This window comes from Rhinatrema bivittatum, chromosome 3, assembly GCF_901001135.1.
Source record: "Rhinatrema bivittatum chromosome 3, aRhiBiv1.1, whole genome shotgun sequence".
In the NCBI taxonomy this organism is placed as follows: domain Eukaryota; kingdom Metazoa; phylum Chordata; class Amphibia; order Gymnophiona; family Rhinatrematidae; genus Rhinatrema; species Rhinatrema bivittatum.
The window spans coordinates 126,043,052-126,062,226 of record NC_042617.1 but is presented as its reverse complement, the minus strand read 5'-3'; the positions used below and the strand labels follow the sequence as shown (position 1 = coordinate 126,062,226).

The window sequence follows — 19,175 nt, the reverse complement described above, 5'->3', positions numbered from 1 at the left end:
AGCTAGTCCCTCTCAAAGGTTCCTATTCTCAGAAGGGTCTTAGTATAGCACAGGGGGTTCTTCTCTTGGCATTATATAAGAAAACAAGTGTCAGCACACTTCTTTCTGCTCCCTGTGCTTCTGGACCATGATTGTGGAAAAACTAAGGGGGGGGGGGGGTTGTCTATGGCTGACTGCAAATTGAACCAGAGTATTGCTAAGACAGTGAGTGGTTTGACTGACCTGTTTTTCAGCTCAGGTAAGTAGCTGGAGGGGCTGAATGCCTTAATGCATCTCAGCACTGAGACTCACTAGTGCATAAATTTCCTCTAGCATGGAACAAGCAGACTGCAGTCTGCACTGTGGGGCCTGTGGCCAATAATTCCACATCTGCCACAGATTTGCACTGCCTGTATTAAAAACGGGGAGGTTTCCAAAGAATACTCTTCAGCATTGGGTGTTTCTGGTAGTACTCTTGCAGGCCTGCGATCAGAGAAAGCCTCTGAATTTCCATTTTGGCAGGAAAAACTACCATTTTAGATCTTATTCCTGCAGCTGCTTCTGCTTCTCAACAGCATTTCTCTAAGGTATGCTAAGACTTTGGGATTTCCCTGGTATTGACTCTTGAAAGGAGATTAGCTCAGGTCCCTCAAATTTGGATATGTCTCTCGAATTTTTTAGATTCCTACATCAGGCCTTCTGTGCTATTCAGAAGCTTGAGGGAACAAAACAATCTTTCCTTGGGCCTGGCCTCTCTAGGGTGCAGCCTGGAGAATCAGGCACCTAGTAAGTGCCCAAAGTTGTCTTCAGATTTTGTTCACTAATATTGAGGAGGCATAGAAGTTCCCCCAAGCACCAGCTGGATCCTGCCAACTGTGCCTCTGGAGGAGAATGATAATGCTTCAGATTCAATTCTGTCTTTCACAGAGATGAAATAGTATCCTTCATTCAGGTAGTATCCTCTCAAGGATTGCAGATTCTAAAGTTGAGGAAACCCTAGCCTGGAATACCTTAAAGTTTGTAAATTGATTAGTGTTCTTTCACTCTGAGGTGAAAAATCTTTCTCTGAATAAGAGGTCCCAAAGTGCCTCATGGGAGTAAAGAAACATGATCAAGCCCCTTCCCCTGAAATGGTGGTTGTGTCTTTAAGATGTCCACCTGTGGCATTTGAATCACAGCAGTCACTAGGGGAATCACTGTTCCAGTGGAGGGTAGTACTTCACTGAATGATCTGCAGGATAGAAAGACTGAACTCCTAAACATGTTTTTCCTTCAGGTCTGTTTTGATCTGTGGGAGTATGGTCACCCAAGCATTGTTGCAATGGATCCTGTAACTTCCAGAGACCAAAAACGCAGCTCAAAAGGAGTCTGCTACTGCAGTTTTGGCTTATGTCCTTTATGATCTGCTGAGAATTTCCTCTCTCTGGCTTCAGGTATAATGGCAAGGAGACTCTAGTTCTGCAATTGGGCTGCAGATTCATGGTCCCAATCAAGGTTGGGTATTCTTCCTTTTAAGGAAGATTGTTTAGAGAGGATTGTTTGAAGATCTAGAATAGCTAGTGAAGAATCTTGGAGATGAAAACCAAACAGGCTACCTGAAGAGAGTTCAGTCTTTTTATTGGCCTGATAGAGGCTGTAGATATTTTTATGACTTCAGATGCTATAGACCTGGCAAACAGGCATTTTTTTCTTTATGGCCTTGGGGCAGGATGTTTTGGGTGTCCAAAAAGTGCCAAGCCTAACATGTCTTCCCTCTCGGTTTACTAGTCATGGTTCCCAGTGAAGCATGGCAGTTTCACTCTGGTTCTCCCTGTAGGAGGTTGCTTGCAACAGTTTTGCTAGGAGTGGGCCCACATAATGTCAGACCAGTGGGTATTGGATGTTGTCCATTTGTTATTCTCCAGAATCTGACGCTCCAGTTTCTGATTCTTGCATGGTATCTCCATGTTCCACAGCCTGAGATGTAGTCCAGGTCACTCTTGAAACACTTCAGCTGTTAAAGGCTATTCTGGATCCTCAATCCAGCCAGGGTCATAGTCAATATTTGATTTTATTTTGTAGCTCCCAAAAAGGGTGGAGCTTTCAGACTTAACTTGGACTTGAAGGGTGTGAACAGCAGCCTCCATATTTCACATTTGAGTGGAAATTCTTTGCTGCATCCTGGTGAGGGGTGTTCTTATTGTCCTTGGATCCAAGGCATATTTTCACATTCCCACCAGTCAGAAAATTGAAAATTGTTTCTGCATTTCATTATTTTCAGTTCCACCACTTCCTTTCAGGTTGGCCACTGCTCCATGAACATTTTCAAAAGTAATGGTGGTAATGGCTGCCTTGAGGAAAGAGGGCATCATGAAGCATCCTTACCTGCATGATTGATTTATCAGGGCCAAGTTCTATCAGGAAGGACTCCCGTGTCTGGCAGAGTAGTCCAGGTTTTAGAAAGCTTGGACTGGCTAGTCAGTTTTGCAAAAAAGAAACTTCACCTTACTCAGTTCTTGGAATATCTGGGTGCAAAGTTACACTCAACCCATCACTGTTTATTTGATTTCGGAAAAGGTGTCCAAGCTTGTGCAACAAGCCTAAATGGTTTCTACTCAAAGGGCCCTGAAAGCTTGGGACTGTCTTCAGCTTCTAGGTTTCATGGCAGCCATTAGTGCCTTGGGTCAGGCCCACATGAGGCCCCTTCAGGGGTCATTCCTGTCTCCCCATTCTCAAGAGTGAGTGTTGTCTCCCTTTACCCAGATCTGTGAAGTCCAGTCTTTTGAAGGTGAGTCTGGATTCTGTCTACTGGATCCTAATCTTGAAAGATGCTGGCCTGATAGGTTGGGGAACACATTGTCTTGATCAGATAGCTCAGTTTGTAGTCTCAGGAGGCCACTGCTTGGTTCAGATTGGGAACGAGAGCAATAAGGTTGGCCCTTTTATCAGTTTCTTCCCTTGATACAGGGAAAATAGATGCTATCCGACAATGTGATAGCCGTGGCTTACATGAACACACAGGGTAGCACCCGAAGTCTGGGAGATGGACTTCTGCTTCCTTGGGCAGAAGAAAATCTATATTTGTTGGCAGGCCAGGACAATGTTCAGGCCTATTTTCTAAGTAGAATTCTCCTGGATCCTGGCAAATGGGAGCTCAGTCAGGATGCATTTTAGCAGATGGTGCCTAGGAGTCTACTGTACATCGATCTGGCAACTCACAAGAATGCAGTGATTTCCCCCCCCCCCCCCCAAGCAGGCACAGTTAAGAGCTGAAGAAAGAGCTGACTTTATGCTGCCTTGATCAAAAGTAAACTTGTATTGTGTGTCCACCTTGGTGTTGATAGGCAGGAAATTGTGAAAGAGAATTAGAGGGTTCCCATGATCCTGGTTTCCCCAAATTGGCCAAGGAGATCTTGGTATACAGATCTCATGAGGTTGCAGGTAGACCAGCCTATATGATGCCGAGCAGTTTGAGGTGTTCTGGTTCAGGAACAATCTGCATGGTGAATCAGTCTCTTTTGTTACAGCTTGGCCTTTGAAAGGTCATTAAAGAAGAAGTATTAGTATTCTACGATAGTTTCCACACTTTTTTAAAAGCTCAAATATTCCACTTCCTTTCCCTGTGTTTGGAGATGGCACATCTTTGAAACTTTCTGTAAAGATGAGACTATTTCTCCTTGGTGGTCAGCTATTCCTTCTGTTTTAGCTTTCCTACAAAAGGGTCCAGATGAGGGCTTAGCCTTAAATTCCTTAAAGTTCAAGTAGCCACCATCTCTTATTTTAGGTGTAGTTCAGGGGTTCTTTGACCACATCTGAATGAGAATTACAGGTTCCTTCGAGGAGTGAAAAGCTTTGTCCTCTAGTTAGGCCATTGGTGTTTCAGGATCTCAGCTTGGTTCTGAAGGCTCTGGTGACATCTCTATTTGAGCTGCTGAACCCTTCCTAAGTTAAGAACTTATCCTTGAAGACAGTTTTTTCTTGTAGCTATCTATTCTGTCAGGCATATTTCTGAAGTTTAGGCTCTTTCTTGTAATGATCCTTTTTTGGTTTTTTGCATCAGCCTGTTTGTTCAGACTATCCTTTCTTTCCTAAGGTCTCAGGTTTTTTACCTCAACCTGTCTTTGCCAGCTTTCTCTGAGGAGTGTCAGGGTAGTCATAAGTCTTTGAAATTGCTGGATGTTCAGAGTTCTTAGTTATCTAGAGGTTACAAATCCTTGCCATAGAACAGTTATTTATTCTGTTCAGACAGCATAAAAGTGAAGCAGCTTCTAAAGCTTACTCTAGCATGGTGGATCAAGCAATTTCTTCAGCATATCTGCTTAGGCTATCAAGATACTTAAAGTTCATTCTACTACAGCCCAGTCATCTTCCTGTGCTAGTGGACATTTGTAAGGTGGGAACATGCTGGTCACTGCATTTATTCCTCCCCCCCCCCCCCCTTACATCTAAGATCTTCCCAGGAAGGCAGACTACATAAGGAGGCAAGTGGCAGTGGATCCTGTTTCTTGTATATAGTTTCGCACTCTGTTCAAGTCTCTTCTACTTTCCTCATTTCTATTCCTATTTGAGTAAGGTTGGGACAGGTATTATGCTGTAAGAGGATATTCTCTTCCAGTTGTGAAATGTTGACATTTTGTTTAGCTTTGTCATAGGTAGGCCAGGTTTCTCTGTGCTGCACACCTCTATGTAGTGGTGATGACATCACTGAAAAAGTTGTATGCTCTGCTTATAGGGGACATAGCTTACCTGTCTGGACTGGTTAGGATTCATAGAATTTGACAGCCAATACAATTTTTGACCTTATGTATGATAAATTACAAAAAAAGTACATTTTCAAGCTGTGTACAACCAATAAAGCTAAGTATTTTGGCCTATAATTCTAATTATCTTTAGTGAGCCCAGTGTCCACGTCCAACATACAATTTGTTAGTCTGTCATACTTGGATAGCAGATTTCTCACAAGATTTAGTAATATGGGGCATTCTGGCCTACTTATAAAATATTACCCTCTTATTAGGTTTATCCTTATAGGAAGTAACTTTAAAATGTTTTAGAATTCATTTAGTCTTTGGCCATAAGCCAGTTTGTGTTTAAATTGTTAAATGACTTTTTTAAAATACATTTTTCAAGGAGAATATTGATTTATTCACACAACTTTGTTTATTTACAAAGTGCAGTTTTCAAAGGCTGTGTATCTGGGTAAACCCTGAATTGGTGAAAGGGTTGTTTGGAAATTGCCCACTCTTTTTACACTAAGTGTGTGTAACATTCCATCACACATACTTAGGTGTACAGAAGGTAATTTTCAACGGTGTGCTGTGTGTAAAAATAGCATGTGTGCACATGTTTATAAACAATACGGGTGTTCAATTTCATGCAAATATTTCATTGGAGAAAAAGGAGTGATCTGGAAGAGGTCTGGGGAGGGCTTCAGAAGTATGCATAGTCTATTTTATAAGACATTACCAATCTTTTTTGTATACTTTTATACCTAATTTGACTGGCATAAATGAAATGACTAGTCGGAAGTTCTTGGGTGGTTCTGGATAAACTGGAGGTTGGTTCATGGTGAACTGGTGGAGGTATTGACAAAATATACATGCAAGTATTTTTTATACCTGCCTGTAGTACTGGGTGTATGTTTACACATTGTCATGATTTTGTGCTTAAAATATATGCATGTATGTTTATAAAATGGGTAGAGAAAGTATGTGGTTCTTGCATTGGATATATATAGGTGCATGCTGAAACACATTCTTGTAGTTCACAATATATAATAAAATGCTAGCTTTATTTTACACACACACAGTTAAGTGGAAATGCTGTACTGCAGATAGGTTTGAAAGTTGGGCTCACTTTGTGGATGTGTTCCCTGGCGTGGGATTAGGTCCGGAGAGGCCAACATGCATAGCTTGCAATGGGTAGGTTTTCCGATGCCAAATAGTGTCGTTTTAAAAAGGCAAAGCAGATGCAAATTTCTGCAGGTATGTTTCCCACAGTGACTTGGGATGTGCGCATACTTTCACTTTGGAAAAATTGGTACAAATCCCATAGGAAATTGTACCAATGCACTTTTCACTAGTGTGGAATGGTTTTGAAAATTGCCCCATTAATCACCAAAGCAATTGATTGCTGTAACTGCTCTTTCTACATTAATAGGAAAAGGAGTGCATGTGGATTGAGTTGCTGGATGTTGAATCTGTCTGCTTTATGCAGCCCAATATGTAAATTTAGCAGGTTGCACTATACGTATGTCTGGAAAAGAATCTTAAGATAAGTTTGTTCAGACTGCATATGACAGGTAACTGCAACATTTTTACTTCACATTGAATAGAACTTAAATGCTTTTCTTTTCCTTGAAGGAACCCTTTACCTGAAAAAGAATCTACTGCTGAGAAGCCATTGAATGTGACTCTTACTTTAGAACCACTTAAAGGATTGTCTATTCCAGTTATTGGTTCAAATATGCATGGGAATATAGCCAATTTCAACAGAGAACTTCACCATGAAAAGAGTTCTAAGGAGACTTCTTTGAATGCAGACACAGAAACTACAATTGCAGTAAGAACAGCAGAACCTTCATCTGTATTCCTACAGTGGTGGGATGAAATATGATTCATCAGCTCATATCTCCTCCCCTTTCTGCTCCTCAGCCACCAGAACACATCAGTGGAAAGTCAGATATCAGTCCTAAAGGTGCTGCGTCCAAGAGGTCTCATTCACCGCCTTTGGAAGAATCGCCTAAAAGGCTCAAAGACACAGAAAAGGTACAAAGTTTGAATTTCATCCCCATTTGTTCTAGGTTGGCAACGACCCAAACTAGAGCAATAGTTTGTTTTGCATGACATGTCATATCAAAAGATCATAATTCACTTTGCAGCTCTATAATTTCAGAGCTATTTAGAGCTATTTTTAGAATGGGTTACCTTTTCAGCTTGACATTTGGACTCCATGATGGATTCTGAAAGGAAGAGGTGAGTATTCAATAAATTGAAATACAGGAATGTTGACAAGCCTAATACAGATCTAATGCTGACTCTTAATTCTGTGCTGTATGACAGCGAAACTTTATTACCTGTTAGCAGTATTTTAAATAGCAAAACAGATTTTCAAATTACTCTTAAAATGAGAAATGTGCTGTCAAAGTACTTTAACAGATTGATTAGAAAAATTGCATGAGATACTTAGCTGCATGGGATGATGGCCATGTTTTAGTCTCCAGATTTGCCCTGTATGTGTTTAAAAAATTCCAAATATGCATTATCTTTGTCCAGACTGAGGTTTAGCATTCTCATGTAGCTAGTGATGTAACTTTTGATGGACGTGAGGTGTAAGGAATTTATTTATATTCCACTTTTTGGCAGTTTGAAGCAGATTACATTCAGGTACTGTAGGTATTTCTCTGTCCCCAGAGAGCTCACAATCTATCTGTACCTGAGGCAATGGAGAGTGAAGTGACTTGCCCAAGGTCACAGGATTTGAGCCTTGGTTTCCCTGGTTAGTAGCCTACTCTGACTTGACAGCTACTCCACTAGATCAAGATGTGATCTAGTCATCTGAACTAAATCTTGATCAGCTTGGTTAAAACATGGTAAATTTTGCTTTAATTTAAAAAGTGGTTCCAGTGTTTTTGTGGGTCTATCAGTGAGCGCTAATGATCTGTTACCTTATAGTTTTGGGTGAAATTTCTCTTCCTTAGACTACATCTTTGTATTGTTAATCGTACTTTATCTACTCAGGATCTTAGTGCACATTTGAGGTAATCATTAACGAGACTTCTGTACATAAAGTAGTGCTTTCCAGACAGACATGGCCCTTTAGAAAAATGCACAACCAATGCATGTTCTTTCTTGGATTTCAAACTGGCTAAAAGACTGGAAACAGAGTAGGATTAAATGGACAATTTTCTCAGAAGGGGGTGGGCAGTGGAGTGCCTCAGGGATCTGTATTGGGACCCGTACTCTTCAATATATTTATAAATGATCTGGAAAAATACGAGTGAGGTAATCAAATTTGCAGATACAAATCTATTCAAAGTAGTTAAATCACAAGCAGATTGTGAAAAATTGCAGGAAGATCTAATGCGACTGGAAAATTGGGCATCCAAATGGCAGATGAAATTTAATGTGGATAAGTGCAAGGTGATGCATATAGGGAAAAATAACCCATGCTACAGTTACACAATGTTAGGCTCCATATTAGGAGCTACCACCTAAGAGAGAAATCTAGGTGTCATACTGGATAACACATTGAAATCGTCGGTTCAGTGTGCTACGGCAGTCAAAGCAAACAATGTTGGGAATTATTAGAAAGGGAATGGTGAATAAAACGGAAAATGTGTGAGACCACACAGTATTCAAGGTGTGCAATTCTGGTCACCGCATCTCAAAAGATATAATTGCTATGGAGAAAGTACAGAGAAGGGTGACCAAAATGATAAAGGGGATGGAACAGCTCCCTTATGAGAAAAGACTAAAGAGGTTAGGACTGTTCAGCTTGGAGAAGACAGCTGAGGGGGGGATATGATAGAGGTGTTTAAAATCATGAGAGGTCTAGAACAGGTAAATGTAAATTGGTTATTTACTCTTTCAGATAATAGACTAGGGGACACTCCATGAAGTTAGCATGTGGCACATTTAAAACTAATTGGAGAAAGTTCTTTTTCATTCAATGCACAATTAAACTCTGGAGTTTGTTGCCAGAGCATATGGTTAGTGCAGTTAGTGTAGCCTGGCTTAAAGGATTAGAGAAGTCCATTATCTGCTATTAATTAAGCTGACTTAGTGAAAGCAGTGGCTATTTTCTAGCATCAGTACCGTGTTTCCCCAATAGTAAGACACCCCTGATAGTAAGACGTAGTGGGAATTTTAGGGGGGTCGGCTAATGTAACACATCCCCCGAAAGTAAGACGTACCTGTCATTTCAAAAAAAAAAAAAATTATTTTTAAATACCTGTCGGAGGGCCGCGCGGGAGCCGGGTGGTTGCGTGTTCAATCTAGGCCGCGGGCGGGTGGGCACTTGTTCCAGGCGGGGGGGGGGGGGGGGGGGCGGGTGGACGCGCGTTAGTTCGAGACGGCCGGCGGGCGGCGGGTGGTCGCGTGTTAAATCTAGGCCGGGTCGCACAGGCGCGCATTCATTCACTGCCGGTGGGGGCTGCCTCGGCAGCCCCCACCGGCAGTGAATGAATGCGCGCACAGGCCCACAGCGCCTGTGCGGCCCCTGCGATTCGGCGCTGGGGGCTGCCGGTGGGGGCTGCGGCAGTGAATGAATTCATTCATCCAGGCGGAGGAGCCGGCTGCTTTCGGCTGCCGCTGCCGGCTGCTTTCGGCGCTCAAGGCAGTCACATGCTGTGACGTCACAGCATGTGTCTGCCTTGAGCGCCGAAAGCAGCCGGCAGCGGCAGCCGGCTCCTCCGCCTGGATGAATGAATTCATTCACTGCCGCAGCCCCCACCGGCAGCCCCCAGCGCCGAATCGCAGGGGTCGCACAGGCGCTGTGGGCCTGTGCGCGCATTCATTCACTGCCGGTGGGGGCTGCCGAGGCAGCCCCCACCGGCAGTGAATGAATGCGGGCCTGTGCGACCCGGCCTAGATTTAACACGCGACCGCCCGCGGCCTAGATTTAACACGCGACCACCCGGCTCCCGCCGCCAGCCGCCTGGACCCACGCGGCCCTCCGACAGGTATTTAAAAATAATTTTTTTTTTAACACTCAGGTTTTTTTTCCAATATAAGACATACCCTGAAAGTAAGACATAGTGGGACTTTTGGGGGTAAAAAGAAAGTAAGACGCTGTCTTATATTCGGGGAAACACGGTAGCATGGGATCTTCTTAGTGTTTGGGTACTTGCCAGGTTCTTAAGGCCTGGATTGGTCACTGTTGGAAACAGGATGCTGGGCTTGCTGGACCCTTGATCTGACTCAGTATGGCATGTTCTTATGTATAAAATTAGCACATACCCTGTGTGTCTGCAGTTCAGTGTGCATTGTAGAGGTATTCCAGTAGATAGAATTGTTTAGAATGTTTCAGTGCCATTAAATTGGCAAGGAATTTGGGTATAATCTTAGATAGTGAATTGAAGATGGAACAAAGCTGATTAATTTCTAAGTAGGTTTTTTTTTTTGCCAACTCTGCCATCTGGCAAATACAGGAGCTTCTGGATCAAGCTAGCCTTCATGCTTTAGTCCAGGCTTTAATATTGTCTGCTAGACTGTTAACATCTTTAAAGGTAGACTACAGATATTAAGACAAACTGCAGCTGATTCAGAGTGCTACAGGAAGCATGGTGGATGGCTGAAAATATCCTCCACCAGTATGCTTCTCCACTGGCTGTCAGTGGAATACAGAGTGCAGTTTAAAATCTTAATATTTGCATTTAGGATAATTGCTGGTCAAGCTCCTAAATATCTTCAGAATCACGTAAAAGTTGTACAGGCCTGGAAGGACTGAGATCTTATGGAAACTCAATGAACCTAACCTCTTTTGAAGGAATATCTAAGATCAGAAAGAGGACTTTCTTTTTTGCTGTGCAGCACTTGACCTCTGGAACAAATTGCTTCTGGAGCTGCATTCTGTTCCAGATTTTGGCTTATTTAAGCAGAGATTTGGGTATAGTGGTATCCAAGCCGTTTGAGGAAAGTTGTTCAATTGGCAGAAATCCATATTTGATTGTAGTAATTGTGAGGCTGTAGTTGGATCTGGAGCTTGGGTTTGTTTGGGGTTAGAGATAGGAAGAAATTATGAAAGATAATTTAATCAATGTGGGTATCTTCTGAATGTGGATTTGTTTGAAGAAAGCGACCCTACGGTGGAGAGTGCCCATCCTTAATCAAAGCTGGGCATCTGCAACTGTCTCTACCAGTCCTGATGCCAGTCGCTGATCCACCTTGGGGATCAGAGGAAGATCTGGCCACCTCTCCTTCCTCCCAGTCAGTATTGGCTTCAGCAACTTTCAAGGAGGAGCTGGAGTGCTGCATCCAGCTGGCAGTGGAGCAGATGCTGCAGGGTATAGGTCCTGCGGCACTGATGCAGCTCCTGTCCGCTTTGGAACTACTTCAGTGTACTCAACTGTGTTAACGGCCTGGTTGGTACTAGTGCCCAGGAGGCCATTGATGCCCAGCAGAGCACAGATGCTTCCCCTGACCGATGCGGTGGTTGTTGCTGGTTCCTCAGAGGAGGAAGCTCCGCCTAGGCCAGCTGAAGACACCGGCCTGCAGACCCCTGTCCAGCTTTGCTGGGGTCTGCACTGGGTTTGCCAGTGACGGCCCCTCTGGACGAAGCCAGAGGACCCAGGGCCCATCTCCTGTAGATTAGTGAGGATGAGGGTCCCTATGACCCCTGGGGGATGATACTACGGAGTCCTCCTCTGAGTGCTCGGAGGGTCTCCATTCAGGACTATCTCCAGAAGAGCGGAGGAGGTCCCTACTGCAGAATTTATCCTTCCCAGGTTTTGTGTGGGTAATGGCGGAAGCCATTCCATTTCAGTATTGACTGAGATGCCAGCCACAAGATGCTGGAAATCCTCCAGTTTGTGGAGCCTCCTTTTTTTTTTGTTAACTTCAAAAATGACTTCACAAAGAATCCACTTTCATTCAGAAATGATACATCAATTTAAGCAATAAAACTGAAAAGAAAACCAGTTTTCCAATACAACTCAGTATCCTATAGGCCCCAAGCATGGGGGGGAGGCTAGCATAAATCAAGGATAGTACAAAGAAACAAATATTAGACATAGCTTAACACAGCTACCAGTACTTACTTGCGTCAGTTTACATCGATCCTATCAGATGGTGACACTTTCCTAGAATCAAACTTTTTAAGTTGCTCAGGTGAAAGAAACACAAAATTATCTCCTTTATACTTGACTAAACATTTGCACAGGTATCTCAGGCTATGGTATCCTGGCGCAGGGCCAAGAATCCCTTCCTTCTTTCTTGTGTGGTCTTAGCCAAATCCGGGAATATTCTCAGATTGTCCCATGAATGGTGTATTAGGTTTCTTGAAATACTTCTTCATAACAGCACTCAAATCACTCAGTTAATGAAACCAGCAGTGTAGCTCTTTCAACCACTTCATAATTAGAAGATTCCAGATATTCTGTGAGGTTATCCAAATCAACAGCAGGTACTAGCATTTGGGATCCTAAACCAGATGGTAAAAAGTATCCTTTATCCAAGGGGGGAATAGCTTCTGAGAAATTCTAGAATTTCAAGAAAAAAAACTTTTTAAAGTAAAACGTGGCAATTCTCCCACAACCCTTGGAAAGTTTAAAAACTCAGGTTTAGATGCCTGTCTATTTTCAACAAATTCTATTCAAAAGATCACTATATTGAATTAAAGAACTTTGTACTCCCCTAATAGTTTGTATCTTCTCTTCTAGTTGATTACATTTTTGCTGATTATCCTGATGTTGTAACATATTTTTACAAACTGTCTCAAATTGTTGACAAAACAGTAATCTTAGAGGAGCATTCAGAAAAATCATTACCCATAGTTGTAACAAGGTCCCTTAATGATTCCAGGATGATCACAGCTGGCCTCTGGGTAGGTAAAAAGGTTCTTTCCGCAGACATCTGCCTCTCTCCTTCACCACCTCTCTGCCCTCGAAGTGTTTCATCCAGCAGGGGCATGGCTGGTCTCCCCGTTACGGTCTCCAGCCCCTCCAGCATAGGGATGTCCATTGCAGTTGCTCCCTTGGCATCTGCAGCACAAGAAACCTCTCCAGAACTCTGCCCAACAAGTTGCTACGGACCCTCCTGCATGGACTGAGGTACTCTGTCAAGTGGGCTCAGGGACGCCTCCTCCGAAGCTGTGGTGAGCTCTCCTCCGCTCACTACAGCAGCCGGATCCGCTGGCCCCAAATGCATAGCTGTTGCCAAGCATTGGATTGTTGGCTGCCCGGATTGAGAGTGGGGCACCAGGGCTGCCAATCTGAAGTTGGAACTTGCCTACTATGTCCCTGAAGGTCTCATGTATATACCTCTCTGTCTGCCTCAGCTCCTTCAGGTCTGCCACTCTAGCCTCCAGAGATTGGACTTATTCTGAGACAGGAGCTTTTTGCATTGAATGCACATATACAATTTCTCACTGGCGGATAAAAAATCATACATGTGACAATGCAAAAAACTGGGAAGCCCCCCTCTTGCTGCTGAACTCCTGCCTTCATCTCAAATTTGTTCAGTTCCTAGTTAAGTTTTAGGTTGCTATGGGAGTAGGAATGTGTCTAACATTCTTTAAATGTTTGATAATTCCCCTGTAGGCCACTACCAGTCATAGTGAATTCACTAACTCTCAATAAGGTATTTTGGTGTTTTGTTTTTTTTGTGTGAAAGTAGTACCTGCCTATAAATTAATGGATGAGCTGTGGGTGAGGGATGGGAGGGTTGGGAAATACAATCTAACTTCGGTTAGTCAGCCAGATTGACTTACTGCTCTCTTAACAAATGTTGGTACCTAATCAAATCGCACTACCTTAACACCTTTCCAAGGTGAGTAACTGAACTTTTCAACCTTTTTACTTAGGTATACCCTGCTCCTAGCTTCTTTCTAGCTTCTGGCTACCTTTTTTGCACAATATACAAAGACTAACTACTGCTTATTAGCTTCTTCACCAAATGTCTGGCAGTTGTTGGAGCCCATCTTTGAAGGCGGAGGATTCGTTTTCTTGTACCTTGACTATTGTTTGTCAAGATCAACTCCTGACAGGGGGACAGGACGCTATGCACATGATTCAAATTCTGGAGACCTTGGGATTCCTGATCAACTACCCAAAATCCCATCTCCAACCCTTACTACAGCTGGACTTCATTGGAGCTCGACGGGACACTGTACAGGCGAAAGCTTTTTTGCCTTGATAGGGCAGAGACTCACGGCTCTTGCTCAACAGATCTCAAGCTGCTCACATGTCTTGGCACAGCAATTCCTTCGCTTGTTGGGCCACATGGCAGTGACAGTTGCATGTCAGACCGCTGGCTTAGCTGCACATGCACAGAGTCCAGTGGACGTTGCGTTCCCAGTGGTGTCAGGCTACTTAGGACCTGCGTACTCATGTTCTGGTTATGACACTGTTGCAGCAGCCTCCAGTGGTGGGCAACCCCCTCAAATCTGGCATGAGGATGCCTCTTTTGGAGCCCTCAACCCCAGGCCTCACCACCAACATATCCCAGATGGGGTGGGGGGCAGATGTGGGCCTTGACACCCAAGGGCTTTGGTCTGCACAGGAATCTCAGTTCCAGATCAACCTTTGGAGCTGAGAGCAATTCAGTATGCTCTGCAGGTGTTCTAAGAGTAGCTCTGAACAAGGTGGTACTTGTGCAAACCAACAGGTAGCCATGTAGTATCTGAACAAACATGAGAAATTGCCATGCTGGGTCAGACCAAGGGTCCATCAAGCCCAGCATCCTGTTTCCAATAGAGGCCAAACCAGGCCACAAGAACCTGTCAATTACCCTCTGTCAGGAGGTGGTCCACATTTGATTGTAGGACATAAACGGCATCACTCTCCTCTCATGGCAGTGTACCTACCAGGGGTAGACAACACCCTAGCAGATGCTTAGCCGATCATTCTGGCCTCATGAATGGTCCCTCAATCAAGAGGTAGTGAACTGGAATTTTTGCTTCTGGGGGGACCCACGATCTAGACCACTTTGTCTCCTTGGAAATCAGGACAGTACACTGTTTCTGCTCCCTAAGTCGGAGGAGCAGCGGATCGATAGATGCTTTTTCAATTCACTGGTGCAACAGGCTACCGTACGCTTACCCTCCCTTTCCTCTAATATCACACTCCATAATCCTGATTATCTCCTACTGACCCCATCAGGTCTGGTTTTCATCCATTCTGGACCTGGCCTCGTGCCCTCTGATCCGATTGGGAACGGCTCTGGATCTAATCAACCAGGGCAGGCTCTGCCAGCCCAACCTACAAGTCTCTCACAGCTTGGATGTTGACCGGGTGACAGTGCAGGCCCTTGGCTTTTCGGAGGGGGTATCGCGTGTTATTCTGGAGTCCAGAAAACCATCCACTAGAAAATCTTATCCAAAGTGGAAAAGGTTTCCACCTTGGTGTGAGGGACGTGGTCTGGACCCTTTTTCGTACTCCCACCCTCACTCTTGGGACTACCGTCCCTCTCCAAATCTGGTCTGCAATTCACTTCAGTGAGTTCACCTCAGTGCCATTGGGGTGCAGATGGTACTGCAATTTTTTTTCCATCCGCTCATGGGTCAATTCATGAGGGACTTATTACAGCTAAAACATTTTACTTGCCCTCCATTGGTTTCCTGGGATCTCATCATGGTCCTCTCTCAATTCATTAAACCTCCATTTGAGCCATTGTGATCTTGCAACCTGAAATACCTTTCCTGGAAAGTTGTATTCTTGGTCAGTTATCAGCTCACAGGTTCGGTGAACTGCAAGCTCTGATGTCATACCCACCTTATACAAAGGCTTTTGTCACAAGGTGGTCCTGCAAACACACCTGAAGTTCCCCCCCCCTCCCCCAAGGTGATTTCAAAGTTCCATCTCAACCAGTCTATTTTGCCTTCTTTTTCCCAAGGCCTCATACTCACCAGGGTGAGCGTGCTCTTCGCACCCTGGATTGCAAGAGGGCGCTTGCCTTTTACTTGGAACGGACAGTGCCCCACCATGTCTCCACTCAACTTTTTGTCTCCTTTGACAAAAACAGGTAGGGAGTTATGGTCTCCAAGCAGACCCTGTCCCATTGGCTAGCAGATTGTATTGCCATTTGCTATTCTAAGGCGGGCTTGCAGCTTGATGGTCACATCAAAGCCCACTCGGTGTGGGCCATATCAGTCTCGGTGGCTCACTCGCATGCAGTTCCATTCACGAGACTTGCAGAGCAGCGACCTGGAGTTCCCTCCACATGTTTGCCTCACATTATTGCCTGGGCAAGGATGGCAAGCAGGACTGTCGATTCAGACAGTCTATAATCTTTCAGCCATAAAGCCAAACTCTCTCTCTCCAGGGGCCCAGTCCTTGGGTGCAGGCCTGCTCCTGTAATTGTTGCTACTCCAGTTATGCATGTTAGCATCAGTTCTCTGCGGTACATGTTCGGAGCGGCCTGAAGCTACTTAATCACCCATGTGTGAGGACCAACACCCTGCTTTTCCTTGGAGAAAACAGTTGCTTACCTGTAACTGCTGTTCTCAAAGGACAGCAGAATCTTAGTCCTCACAAAATCTGCCTGCCACCCCACAGATTTGGGTTTCTCGGGTTTTTTTATTTCCTTTTTCGTGAACTGTTATAAGACTGAAGGAGAACCCCATATGGTGAGCTTATGCTGGACATGTTTAGTGTACCAGTCAGTTTCTAGAAATTTTGACACAAGTTTTCTGTGCAGGGCTCCATCCAATGTCACCCATGTGTGAGGACTAAATCTGCTGTCCTTGGAGCACACCTGTTACAGGTAAGCAACTCTGCTTTCAACTGAGCTATTCCATGTTTTTATTTCTACCTTATTTTAAGGAATTCTGAAATATATTTTTCACTTGACATTTGTGGAGTAGAATGCATGGTACATGGAATAAACATGGTTAATGCATTTTGGGAGGGGGATGTAAACCTTCTGTAGCCACTAATTTAGAATTCTGTAACTCATAAATCTTACTGTGATTACTTACCTGTTTACTTATCTTTAAGGGTCTGAGCTTGAATCTGTTTAATTTTTCCCTTTCACCCTTGCAGCTGATTGATTTGGATTGTGCATGCAAAGAACATTCTTCCCCTGAAGATGTAAAGAGAAATATTGTGGTAAGAGATAATTCTACACTTCTCTTAATTGCAATAGTAAAAACATTTTTCACAATTGCTCCTGTTTATTGCAAAATCTTTCTACAGCTAAATTGAATGACTTTGCCTTAGGTAAAATTTTGAATGCATATTTATACTTTTTTTTTGTTTACTTTAACATGTTTGGAGGATTACAATCTACAAAAAGTTGTTGGAACACCCAACCAGAATTCAGAACACAACCTATTAGGAATTAAATAACAAGGAATACATGCTGTCTAGTGTGAAGTTTGTATTGCTATTTAAATGTGTGCATAGGTTTTAGTTTTAAATATTTCCAGTTGAAAATGGTAATGTACTGCTGGATTTAAAGAGCCTTCTGCCACCAGAGTGAGGATTCATTCTTTAAGTGTGAAACCTAGATCAGGAAATATTACTAACATTTTACAACCCTTTCTGAAAGAGTAATGTTGCAGTCTCCTTAAAGAAAATTAATTTTCCTAGTGTGTAGACAGATGGACTTAGGACTAGTGGGTTTATGCTTCCCTGCCAGCAGATGAAGACTGAGCAAGCTGACATCACAGTATATATATAACCCTGCAGTGACCCCCAGCCTGCCACTATTCTCTCTCAGATGGTGAACATGCATCTCCTTATGGGGATTGCTTTGAGCTTTTTGAGAGGAGGAATCTGAAATTTTAAATTCAGGAAAAGAAAGCACTAATCTTCTGCAGTGATACCTAAACGTCCCCCTCCCAGTTGAGAATTCCTGAGGCAATTTCCATGGTCCCTCAGGTGTGCCTTGATCAGGTAGCTGGGTTTCCTGGAGAGGAATTAGCTACTAGTTTAGCTGAAAGGCAATGGGTGCAGGAGACAGAGCGCAGTGGTGACGGCAGATGCCCTCTCCCCCCACAGCCGGAGATGGTCTCTGTTCTCAGCCAGTAAGTGCTGAGCTCTAAGGTTTTAAAAAAAAAAATTTAAAAAATGTTTTTTACCTGAATCAGAGACAGAGGGGCTTCAGGACTTCCTCCGGTCTCTGGTCTCTGTGAGCAATGCCAACACTCGTTCCTGCTCCCATTGGGGTTGGGAAACTGGGCAGCCTGGCGGGCTAGTCCCCACGCTTAGGTTTTTTCTTGTAGGCCGTGGTGGCCATTTTAGCTCACTCTTGTGTGTGTGTTCTGCCCTCTATAGGCTGTCAGTGAGCGCAGTGTCTGCTCTACTCACTCATTGTGCACTCTGTTTTTGGGCACGCTTTTTACGTGCACAAACATTTTTACACACTTAACTTAGTGCACAGGTTGGGCGTGCACCTTGCCACACTTTCTTCTAGGCACTTATTTTTGGGCGCATTTCATTTTTTGAGCGTGAGCTGTTCCAACACACATTTACTGCAGCAATGACACCGGTAAGCAAGAAGCATAAACATCTTCCTATTTATGTTGCCTGTCATATTAGGGCTTCTCAGCCTGACCTGGCTTCTAGCCTGTCAGTGCTGTTCAGACCCTCAGAGGGAGAGTTGTCGTCTTCGGATTTTGCTAAGCTGGCTCTTCCCATTCTGATGGGTTGATCACGGCCTTGACTGGGGGATGCCAGATCTTTGTTCTTCCTTGACTGGCTTCTCCACAGGCAAAAGGCAGTTCTGTAGGACTAGTTCTTTCTGAGCTTGGTCTGGACTCGGCTGCTTTTTCTTGGGTGGAATTTTTTTCAAGGTTTACAAGCCTCTCTAAGGGCAGTCCTCCCCTTCCCCCATTTCTGTCCAGTTGGACCCTCAGCCAGTGGCTCCTCCCTCTTCCAGTCCTATGCTTAAGTACCAGGGCTTGCCTCTGCTCCCTGCGGGTATTCAGATAGGAATCTGGATGGCATTGAAGAGGTTAATCCTGATTCCCTGGAAGATGGAGAAATTACTCCAGGGCTGGATTCATATTGAACCATGTTGCCGTTCTTTCGTAGAGATGAACTGCTGGCCCTGATTTCCCAGACCTTGCAACAGCTGGGTGTTCTGGTTTGGATGCAGTCAAAACCAAGGAAGAATGCCATTTTGGTTTCCTTACATAAAGGCCTCGTGTTTGCTTTTTCCCGGTGATGGATGCCATCCAGGAATTGATTGATCTGGAATGGATTGCCCCAGAGACAAATTTTAAAGGGGGTCTGACATTGGAAGGCCTTTACACCCTGGATCCGGCTGTGTGTTTGCAGTTTCCCCAAAGTGGATGCTCTAGTATGTGCCGTATCTAAGCGGACAACTATCCCCGTAGAGCGGCCTTGAAGGATGTAAATGATAGGATTGAGGCTTTTCTTAAGCAAGCCTTTGCAGTGGCGATGAATTTACAGATTCTCTTGTTGCACCCTAGTGGCAAGATCTTGTCTGCTGCTTCTCTCAGGTGGTTGAGTCTGGGAATTCCAGAGTGGTTATGGAGCTTGTTGCCACCTTTTTAGCAGATACAGGCTGTGATTTGGTCCAGACCTCAGCTAG

General features: G+C 44.1%; 1 protein-coding gene across 3 annotated transcripts in view; it reads left to right on the top strand.

Annotated features, from left to right (window-relative positions):
* PAPOLG (poly(A) polymerase gamma) overlaps nt 1–19,175 on the top strand; it is a 246,617-nt gene that overhangs the window by 106,290 nt on the left and 121,152 nt on the right. For all 3 annotated transcript variants that reach the window (XM_029593721.1, XM_029593722.1, XM_029593720.1), the window contains exons 18-20: nt 6,321–6,519; nt 6,612–6,725; nt 16,658–16,723. In XM_029593721.1, coding sequence (XP_029449581.1) covers nt 6,321–6,519; nt 6,612–6,725; nt 16,658–16,723 — 379 coding nt within the window. The remainder of the gene's footprint in view (nt 1–6,320; nt 6,520–6,611; nt 6,726–16,657; nt 16,724–19,175) is intronic.